Source organism: Poecilia mexicana, unplaced genomic scaffold (genome assembly GCF_051168715.1).
Source record: "Poecilia mexicana isolate PSO_F unplaced genomic scaffold, ASM5116871v1 scaffold_4, whole genome shotgun sequence".
Classification (NCBI taxonomy): Eukaryota; Metazoa; Chordata; class Actinopteri; order Cyprinodontiformes; family Poeciliidae; genus Poecilia; species Poecilia mexicana.
Window position 1 is genome coordinate 1,992,306 of NW_028263373.1, and position 11,680 is coordinate 2,003,985.

At 38.5% G+C, this 11,680-nt stretch overlaps 1 protein-coding gene across 1 annotated transcript; it reads right to left on the reverse strand.

Annotated features, from left to right (window-relative positions):
* Window positions 1-192: 192 nt before the first annotated feature.
* Window positions 193-5,724, reverse strand: s1pr1 (sphingosine-1-phosphate receptor 1). Its single transcript, XM_014995164.2, has 2 exons — window positions 5,326-5,724; window positions 193-4,301 (listed from the first exon to the last, which is right to left on the reverse strand). Exon 2 carries the CDS (start codon window positions 4,176-4,178, stop codon window positions 3,051-3,053), a length of 1,128 nt encoding a protein of 375 aa, XP_014850650.2. The 5' UTR covers window positions 4,179-4,301; window positions 5,326-5,724; the 3' UTR covers window positions 193-3,050.
* Window positions 5,725-11,680: the final 5,956 nt, after the last annotated feature.

Here is an 11,680-nt window from a genome sequence, read left to right on the forward strand (position 1 = left end):
AGTTTTAACAATCAGCCCTGAAAATTACAGATTAAAACAAAGGAAACAGAAGAACAGGCAAAAAATCTATATATAACTTATCATCTATTTGGTCAGGAATTCTGATCAGACTGAAAATTGTAAAGGAATCTGAAAAACTTGGGACAACATATGCCAGATGGATGGATGGATGGATGGATGGATGGATGGACGATCTGGTGAATCACCTTTATTTTTTCATTGGTTCATGAAATCTGTGTTTCTATTCCTTCCTTTATTAAGTTCTAATAATCAATCAAACATCTGGAGTCAAACAGCAGGAACATCTGTACTGCTGACAGAAAAATGTTGCAGCTTCTACGGGAGCCTGTTTGTGCCAAAAAGCTGCTCAGGGTCCTGAGACCGTGAGCATCATTTTTCCATTTTAAGATAAATTTTCTGCTTTTCTTCTCACTTTGTTTCGGTGACCTTTGTGCTCATAATGGGTGTTTGTGGATAAACGCTAAGAATTTATTCAAGTTTTTAGTGTCACATATAAATTAATAAAATCTAATCTAAGTTCACCAGCAATAAAACAAACACGTAAAAAACACATTCAGTCAAACTGATTCTACAATTTTTACAAAAAAAACCAAACAGTTTTTACATGAATGTAACAGGTGAAAACATGAATTTGGGTCGTTATGCTGTAAATAAACTGGGAATTCAGAAAACAAAAATACAATTTAGAAAACTTTTCTACATATATTTTGTGCCAATAATTTAAGATCGAGTTTTATCTGTATCATTTTCCAGCTTCACAATGTAATGCCACAAACTCTTTATTTCTGCTTTAAATAAATGGAAACTACAAAGAAAAAAGTAATTTTCTGAATCTTCAAACCAAAAAGGTTAAAAATCAGTTTTTAAAAGTCTTAAAATGTCCTAAATTACATGCAGTAACATGAAATCACAAGCATCTCTAAGGCAGACGGTTTCCACTCAAATCTACAACAAACTGCATTTTTTTTGTCTTTAGCCGTTTATTTTACTACAATAAAACACATTATAATTACTAGTTATTGTTTGGGTTTTTATTACCAATGGAAAACATAACTGGGCCTGATAGGAAATTGATACTTTTTACCATTTATTTACTGATGTTTCTGCTGTTTTCTATACTTACACAAGTTGTGATTTCCTGTTGAAAATGTTTCCAGACAAGGTGCAAGACGCTTTCGCAGCTGACTACAAAGATACGTGACATCCTGTGTGAATGTCAATCGCAGCTTTCTTAAAGAGTTGGCATATTTGGAAGACATTGTCCTGCACTTGCCTGTGCTGTTGAATTACCACCATGACGACACGCCTATGGTTAGAAGTGAATAAATATTGAAGGGCTGAGCCCCCGTTGGAGTTGGCTCATCTGACACGCCTTTCTGCAGGAAGACAAGTTTTTGTGTCCTTGTGATTCTTTCAGAGCTTATTTGAAGAACAAACCTAACAGGGCCAAATAACGCAATAATAAGCTTAATATTAATCACCAAAAATGTATGAAATTAAATTTCATAACTATCAGAACTGCTTTCTGGGTGAAATAAAACCTTAAAAATAGTGAAAATGTCCAATTATGTGAACAATTTCATTATTAAATTAATATATTAACTTAAATTTATAGATTTCATTAAAAGAAAGAAAATACATCAATTAATAATTTCCACCCTATGTGTTTTTATTTTTATAGATAAAAAATGTGATAACTTATAAAAAAAATTGTGAAATTAAAATTTACCCAGACAGATAAGAAATAACTATTAATTCAAACCTCAATTTTTATTATTATTTTTAAAAACTTTCTATCTTATTTTAAAACAAATGTTTTTTTATTTATATTTTAAGATTTTTAACCAACGTCTTTTCTTATTTGTACTCGTTAGTTCTTGAATGGTGTAAAATGGCTACAAAGTTGATATTTTGGATGTATTTCCTCTATTTATGTGATTCAAACAGGAAACAGCCAGAGATCCCAGACTTGTGATGGAGAATTAGGGCCAGAATAAGTGACTTTCATTATTACTGTTATTATTACAAGAATAAAGTCATAATATTAGCAGAATAAAGACACAAAAATACAAAAAAATATATAAATATAAAATTACTAGAAAAAGTTATTTAATGAGAGCAAAGCTTCAGCAGCTCGTCTGGTCTGTGGTTGTTTCTTCAAATTAATCATTTAATCTCTTCAAAGTCTTGCTATTTTGATGCTGATGTTAAAAGATTAAGTTTTTCCTATGTCTAATATTCCTCTTTTTAAAATTATTTTTCATGTAGGAGCTATCAAATTACTTCAGTCTACAAATATAACAGTTTTGGTAATTATGAGTTTATTCTCATATTATTGTGGCTTTATTTTTGTAAGAATATGACTTTTTATGTATTATTATGACTTTATTCTCATATTATTACGTCTTTTTTTCTTGGATTGTTACGACTGTATTCTCATATGACTTTATGTCGTACAAACTTTTTCTTGAAATGAGTTTATTTTAGTACTTTTGACTTGCTGTATGACTTTTTTCAGTAATATTAATTTATTCTCGTTTTTTTTTTTTTTTAACTGTATTCTCATAATTTTTTCCCCCAGCCTGGCCCTGATACTCCGTCATAGATTTCACACCCAGGATCCAGATTATGGTGTTTCTTTAAGTGCAGTGGATGAGGAGAGACATTTTATAGGAACTAATCTCTTAAATAATTGGCAGTAGTGTATTTAAGTGCTACAAGTTCTAGTTGGTCTAGAAAGGTGAGAATAAAGTCTGGTTAAAGAAAAAACCCGTTTCCCTTCTAGAGCTGGTCTAAACCTTCCCAGTGCTTCCAGTATCCCGTCGCCTTCTCTTCAGGAAAATGTTTTGTTTCATCAACAGCACCAGTTCACATTGGAAGTCCGAAGTTACGCCGGATGGACATTAAGAGCTACATGCAGAGTGGATTTCAGGGTTTCATCAGTTTGGAGAGTCTCCATTAGTCCAAAGACTTCCGATCCAATAAAAGACATGAAGAATCACGAGTCTGACCCGTCCACGTCTCTGTGTTTATGACGACGAGGTGAGGTTCCCGGACGACACCACCGTCGTCTCCTTGGGTGAGTACTCCGCCTCCTCCTTGTTGGGGTGTGAGGAGTTATCGGACTTGCTGCGGCTGAACTCCGCGCCCATGATCGGCCCCGTGAACTTGGGTTTGGGCCGGATCCAGGCGGTGCAGCAGAGCAGCGTCTTGAGGAAGGCCCGGCGCATCTCGTTACTGGTCAGCGTGTAGATGAGCGGGTTCATGGCGGAGTTCAGGACGGCGAGCGCCAGGAACCACTCGGCCTTGTAGAGGATGGGGCAGGTCAGGGTCTCACACGCCACATCCAGCAGCAGCAGGACGAACAGCGGCGCCCAGCAGGCGATGAAGCAGCTCAGGACGATGATGACGGTCTTCAGGAGCGCCATCGACTTCTCCGAGCTCTTGTTGTTGGCGCTGGCGCTGCCTCGGCCGTTGGTGACTTTGCGAAAGACTAGTTTGCGGCTGCGGGTGCGCACCAGTGCGTAGATCCGGGCATAGAGAACCACAATGGCCAAGAGGATGATGCTGAAGACGGTGGTGCAGAACAGGATGTAGGTCTTATGGTACAACGGCAGCACGGTGGAGCACTGCGGCAAGCTCCGGATGCAGTTCCAGCCCATCACCGGCAGTCCGCCCAGAACCGCCGCGATCATCCACACGGTGCTGATCAGCAGGAAGACCCGGAACGTGTTCCCGTTGTTGTGCAGCTTCATTTTCAGCATGGTGAGGTGGCGCTCGATGGCGATGGCCAACAGGCTGAAGACGGAGGCCGCCAGCGCCACGAACATGCTGCCCTCCCTGAAGAACCACTGTGTCGGCGTCAGCTTGTAGGTGTTGGCGCCGGACAGCAGGATGTTGGCGGTGTAGACGACGCCGGCCAGCAGGTCGGACAACGCCAGGTTCCCGATGAAGTAGTACATTGGTTTGTGGAACTTCTTGGTTCTCCAGATGGTGGTCAGGACCAGGATGTTCTCCATGATGATGAAGCAGCAGACGATGATGAAGATCACCGAGTCTGCCTTCAGACTCGAGTCCTGCTGCTGGGTCGACTTGCGGAACTTGCCGGTGTAGTTGTAATGTTTGGCGATCAGGTCGGAATAACTGGACTCGGCCATGGCCTGCAGCTGCAGCCGGAGTCCAGCAGGGGGTGCTGTGTCCTCAAACCTTCAGTCCTTCATGTCATTTGGTCGCCTTGAGAAGGAGCAGCGCGTTTTCTGCTGCTGGAGGAGGTCATGGTCCTGCAGAGAGAGCCGATCAATGCATCAATAATCGATCTCAGATTGAACAGATTCATCTTATACATGGAAATATAACTAAACCGATCAAATCTGACCCTGTCATTACAAAAACATCAAATTCAGCTACAGATATTCCAGTTTATAACACTTTAATGTGCGCCCCAATTCAGTTAGTACTTATAATTTCTAGAAAAATAGTGAAATCCGGAGAACTGCGTGAATTTATGTAAAATTTAGAAAAATCCGTCACTCAAACAGCCGCGGCGTCCTGTGGAGTTAATTAAAGCTCATTAAAAACCTCACTGGAGATTTAGGAAGTTGAAATCCGTCCAGTTACCGGTGAAAACATCCCAAACAAACAGTTTAAATTTATGGTGACTTCATTGTTTAGTTTGGCATTTTAGACGACAGCTTGAAAATGTTCAAACTTTAAAGGGAACGCATCGCATTTCCTTTAAAGTTCTCATTATGACAAGGAAAGCAACATAAACATCTTTTTAAAAGTTTTAAAACGCAAAACAATAATCATAATCCACCAGTTTATCACTATTTCTCATTTTTTAATGAATAAATAGTTAAAGAAAGAGAAAGCTGATCGTATTTTATATCATATGTCTGTTTATTGTTTTTGATATTTTAAAGTCTCGATTAAAAAAAAATCAAATTGATTAAAACAAGATATTTCACTTTCAAAGCCTCCTATGAATTTTTACATTTCAGTCCATCCAGCGACAAAAACACTAAAATGGTTTCATGTGTAAACTCTGATAACTGCAGCCTCCGCGTCTACGGGCTTTGTTCTGCATTTAATAATGCACTAAAACCAAATCAAAGGTTTTAGATTCAAGTTGCAAAACCTAAAAATAAAAGCATCACCGTATATTTCTCTTATCCAGACTTTAATCACCATATAAAGTTTATTTTCCAGATATTTTCCGTCTCTCTTGATGCGACTTCATCGCACATTTACATTTCCCAGACTTTTTATGCTCCATTATAATGAGACTTATTTAATAAAACTGACCTGGATTGAGCAGATCCTCCACACAGACCATGGCGCGACTCCCAGATTTCCTTTTTATTTCCCAAGAAAAGAGGAAACAAAACCGGCGAGTTTCTGCAGAAGCTTCGCATCGACACTCCGACCGCCGAGCTGCTGCAAAACCTGTGATGTTTAAAATCTTATTTCATATTTTCTGTCTTCAGTCAGAGTCCGGAGCAAGAAGAGTCCAACAGCGGAGTGAGGGAGTACACACACACACACACACACACACACACACACACACACACACACACACACACACGCACACACACACACACACACACACACACACACACACACACACACACACACACACACACAGGAGGGGGAGGAAGATGATGCCGCCCTCTTCATGCTCTTCGGGTCTTCTGCTCTTCAAATCTCACCGATCACATATTAATAATACTAATAAGGATAATAGTAGGAAGAATAATGGGGGAAAACCCAGAAGTAGCTTAAAAGCAGAAGCATAGACACATATGTAACTTCAATAAAATCAATGCTTCCTGTTGAAAAGAAAATAAAACATATAGTTTTATTTATACTTCTTATTTTGGCTTTGTAGAAATTATGATAGAAATAAAATCTATTTAGTCAGATATAATCTCAATATTATCTACTCTTTGATGTTATTAACTGAAAAATATCACAATCATTATGTGCTTTTCCCTGCGATTAATCTATGTTGTTTATTTACCATATTCTGGTAATTTCTTTGTCCATGATTGATACAAAGAAATTGTTCAATCCTGTTTCTTGAATGTTTCCATTTATTTTCTTCAATTATTGCCACACTTTATTTGGTTTCTACATCTTTTGAGTGTCAGTGTGTTTTCAGACCTGATAGTCCGGTATAACCTGATTGGGGACCAAAACTGCACCATTTGTTACATTTTCAGCTGCTGCGGTTCCCTTTCACACTACACTGAATTAAAGGAACCAAACCCTTTGATTAACCTGTTCCCCTCCTCGCCTGTGGGGGCGCTGCACCATGAACCACTGAAAGAAAAGAAACAAAAACCTCAGAAGACACTGAGAGCAACTTCCTTCTTCACCAAAGTAAACAAAAGCGGTGGAGCATCAGAGTTTAGCCGTCATTTGTCTTTGGCAAAAGTCAACGAACCATTTCACGCGCTAGGCTAGCACGTTTGTTTTGGTTGTATTTACCCAGAATGCCCTGCGCTGTAATCCACTTCCTGCTTAAGGAGTGTTCCTGAAACACAGAAAAGATTAACTTTACACTAATCTGATGGTTGGAGAACCTGAAGAACAGATTAAAAGCAATAATATCTTTGTTGTTGAGGTCAAGTGTCTGCTTATTCAATAATTTAGCAACAAAAAATGTTTTTTTAATTGAAAATGTTGCTTATTTTGTCAATATTTAGTGTATTTTCACTCCAGTCCGGTTTTGTCTGCTTTAATCCAACTCTAGCCCGTTTGTGTAGAAAGTCCAGTTCGTTAGGGAAGGTGTGAACTCTGGTCTTCCTACAGGTCTCGGTTCGGTTGAAATGAACTGCGGTGCAGTTTGAATACATACATGAACGTCAAATGAACTGGAGACCGTTCCAAAAGTAGGATGTAGACTGCAGCGCAGGGCATTCTGGGTAAATGCAACAAAAACCAACATGCTAACTTGGTGCTGTGGGAGAAATGACTCATGGCCTTTTAACAAAGACAACGAACCGCTAAAATCTGACACCGCTTCACTTTTGTTTGGATTTCGTTAAGAAGGAAGTTGCACTCAGTGTCTTCTTCAGAGGTTTTCATGTTGTGTCGTTCATTAGTTTTTGGAGCAGCGCCCCCACAGGCGAGGAGGGGAACAGGATTGTCAAAAGGTGTAGTTCATTTGACACAGTGTAATGTGAAAGCAGCTGAAAATGGAAGAAATGTTGCAATTTTAGTCCCAACTGAATCAAATCTACCAAACTGTCAGGTTTAAAAAAACACCCTTTGTTTTCAATTAAAATGCAATTGATTAATTAATTACAATTGTAATTGAGTCCCACTAATAATAAAATCCCAATAAACAGCACTGAAGTTTGTGGGCTTCAGTGTGAAAAAAAGTTCAAGATGCACGAATATTTTTCATGCAGTGACCCGTACTGGTAGTGTATACTGGTATCATACTGGTGTTAGACGTGAGACCAGTCCAGAGTTTAGTTGAAAACGACCAGAAAAGCGATGAGGGGAGGAGAGGGGGGTTGTGGGTAACAAAGGCCTCTTTCCGCGAAGCTGCTGACTGTATTCAGGCTCTGCATAGCTGAGCGTCACCATGGCGACCGGAGGAGGGAAACGGGACCGGGCAGCAGAAAAGCCCTGAGAGAGACGAACAAAACAGAAATCACCTCCAAACTCACAGAAAAGACACACAAAAAAATCTGGACTGACACAGAAAGGCCTGGCTTTACTTGTGGTTCTGGTCCGGTTGAAGGGTTAAAACCTGATTTAATCCTACAATGTTCCCAATTCACTTTCATTTGCACTTATTGTTTAAATATCTGTTCTGGTACTGCTCCATATCCCGGTTCCTCATGGGTCTGTAACTCTTTGCTGCAGTGAAACTTTAACTGCCGAACATCTGCAGCCTGTAATTATGGTTTGGACTGATTCTGTATGTGTGTGTCCCATTGTGTGTGTGTGTGTGTGTGTGTGTGTGTGTGTGTGTGTGTGTGTGTGTGTGTGTGTGTGTGTGTGTGTGTGTGTGTGTTTTAGTGTTTAACAGGAAAGCATTAGCCAGCTTCTTCCTCTCGGACTTCCTGGGATGTGATTCGTTGTTTTCCCAGCGGTGAGGAATGTGGCAGTTCGCCATGGCTGCCCTCGTTGCGGGGCAGAGGGGTGGGAGAGGGGAGATGGATGTTTCTGTTGTTTAAAAAAAAACTCGGAAAGCTGAATCTTGTTTCTGACATTCAGGATTGTTAATCGTCCTGTGTGTGTGTGTGTGTGTGTGTGTGTGTGTGTGTGTGTGTGTGTGTGTGTGTGTGTGTGTGTGTGTGTGTGTGTGTGTGTGTGTAAACCTAGATCACGGAGTCCATAAATCCAGACAAGACCCATACTTTGGGGACCCAATTCCTTTTAGGAACAAAAGTTATTCCTGAAATTTAATTTTTTACATTCAGAAGTGGTTACAGTACCCAAACATGTACTCAAGCAAGACTAGAACTTCTTCAACGTGATTTTACTTAAATAACGGTCAAAAAGTAGCCGTCCAATAAATGACTCAAGTAAACGTGATCTATCTAAAAGTATTTTGTACAAGGACTACTTAAGTACAGAGTAAGTCATGATGTCATCACATGAAGAAAAATAAGCTTTTATGTGCATAATTGTGTTATTTGTAAACTGTGTGTGTATATACACATATATATATAAACAACTATAAAACGACTACTTGCAGCAGGTATTGTAAATATTCTGTATTTCACAGGGTGAATCATTTCCAATGCCAAAAAGAAACATCTCAGAAACCATGCTACATGCAAATTCACTAAGAATATGAACATTTTGGTTGAAGAAAGTGGGTCTTTGCTGTTTTTTTTTTTTTTTTTTATGAATCATGAATTTGTCTCAGGAGACGTTAAAAACTGCAGTAACATTTAAAGTCTGTGGTGCGTCTGCATGGTGTTTCCATGTCTTTGGTGGTCACAGTAAACACAGGAGCAATGATGTGACCGGCTGATTGGATCTGTTTACAAACTCAACAGATAACCGTGACAACGAGTTTCTGCACACCAGTGAATCTGTCCTACTGTAGAATCAGATAAACTGAAGCAACAAACCATGGATAAAATTATGCCTCTTCTTTATTTAACGTTTCTAGGCAGAAAAACAGAAATCTAAAAGGATTATTTACACGCAGCAGAATATCTAGGAACAGTTTTATTTCTTTAAAGTTAAATGATTGATATGTAACACAGTGAAAGTTATGGGGGAAGAATAAGAAGAAAAAAATGTAAATTTAATCAGTTTTTTTATTTAGTAAGATAACTTTGTTTTGTTTGCAATTGAGAAGCTGCAAGATGTAAAAACTCAACAAAAACATATTTTAAAAGTTCATAACAAAGACAATTAACAGCGGGTCTGTTATCAATCACTTACATACTCCTACATTAACTTTGCTGATTTACAGCTTTTATGGTTCGGGGGTTTTGCTTTCCACGTTTTGTCTTTCATATTAGAGGTTAGTTTCTGCCTGAAGTAGAGGACTACAAGTATTTTGGAGCTTTGAACAGTTACAGACTGGAACAAAGAAGGGGTGCTGGAAAAATGGGTTTTTTCCAAACCAAAGTTAAAGATCCAAGATCTTTACATATTTCATTCTGCTCATGCTGCCTGGCGGGGGAGTCGTTCCAGTTCAGATACGAAGACTGTGCACTGCAGCTGGAGGGACCTACAGAGATACACATCAGTGTCCTCACTGGAGAAACAACTACTCAAAGAACAGAAGCAATGAAAAAATAGGATTCACAAAAACAATGCTGTCAACCATGTATGGAAGGCTGAAAGAGTCAAAAAGCTAAAATAGATAAATTTAGTTACAACCAAAACACAAAAACCCATGAACCATTTCCCAACCAAAGGGACACCAACTGACTTTCGACTGCTGTCCAGTACTTTCATTATGTTAAATATTTGTACTGCAAAGGCTGAACTCTCATGTGATTCAATTAAATTGTTTATTAGCATCTAAAAACTTTGCATTATATTTTTTTCTCATTGATTGTGGTTATTGTCCCTGTTTTGTCAGTTGACTTGTAGAACATATGTCACATTTAGACCCTTTTCAATTACCTGAGGTGTCCTAATAATATAATATCTACCTACAGGAGCTTCCTTACAGTGGAAGAAAATAAAATACTTATTATCCTGAAAGTGATTTCCTTTGTTGTCTTTACATCTTCTGGATTTCCAGCTGCTAGATTTTAGTTTTTCTTTAAAGGTGACCTATTATGCTTCCTTGAACAGGTTAGGATAGATCTTACAAAACATGTCCATTACTTCATTTTTGCATAAAATCATTCTTTAATAATGAGATTTCAGACTGCTCATTTCTCCTTTCAGAATTACATATTTTAGGGCATTTTGTCACATTAAATCCAAATAAGCTGCTGGCCACACCCCCCAACTCAACCTTTACACTCGCACATAAAGATGGCTGCAAACAGATGTGCATTTATACAACCGTACATCTTTGGAAAGCATAAGCGGAGCCTCCTGCACAAGCAACAAGAATGCACTAAGTGGTAGCACAGTTTTGTCACATTTCAACCATTGTTCAGGCATAAAGAGGTAAAACCAGCTGACCAAACGTCCTGGAGCTCAGCTTGGGTTGCTAGGAAATGGGACTGGACTCAAGTGGGGTTGCTAGGTAGTGCAGCATCTGTCGATTGTGACTTAACAATCAGGAAGTTTTTGAAATGGCTCATCTTCCAGACACCAACGGATATAAACTTTTTTTTAAATGGCTCTGTTTTGTGTGTGTGTGTGTGTGTGTGTGTGTGTGTGTGTGTGTGTTTTCCAAACGTTTGTGCTGTTATTAGCAGCAGTTGAAACCCAAATGGAAGAATAAAAACATTCAAAAAGTGAAATTTGCTCAGTAGGTCCCCTTTAGTAGACTCTCAGCTGTAATTATTGCCGGATAATATTAAGTTTTTGCCTTAATTTTTTTTCCAATTTCCAACTTTATTCTCTCAGTTTTGATTTAACTCAGTATACTTTTGCAGGATTTTGAATTTTAATGAATTAATTCTTCAATAATCTGTGTTTCATTTGTTTTAGCAACAAAGCACCTGAAACCCACAAGACACAATCTGACAAAATGTTAAGATGTTAATCTTTGTTCAGTTCACAAAAATCCACAGTTCTGCTGCCACTTTTGTAAATCTTTGAACAATTGTTGAAGAGATACTATAAATTCATATAATTTCTTATTTAAATATATAAACATGTGTAGTTGATGGCAGTAATCTGAAGATTTAGTTTGGTTATTAGTGTACAGTTTAAAATACAGCACTGAAATTAGTCTCCTTCACTCACTGACTCACTTACGTTTCCCTTCAGTATGTGATAGATCTCCTGCCGGCCTGTTACTGTGAGCCACATCCTGCTTGTGTGATTGACTTTAAACATTGAGAGCAGGAGGTTGGGTGGGAATAAAAGGTTGAGATCAATACAAATATAAATTTTAATGATCATCTTCCTCCATCTCAGCCATCACAGCAGCTCTGCACAGGTTAAGACATTAAGCATTATAGCCTGATGGAGAAATGGATTATAAATTATAATCTATCCTGGATTTACAGATTTAATGGTATTTGAGATACATTTACAATTTAGGCAT

Coding starts and splice junctions, on each gene's coding strand:
- s1pr1 (XM_014995164.2), bottom strand. CDS start 4,178: ATGGCCGAGTCCAGTTATTCCGACCTGATCGCCAAACATTACAACTAC.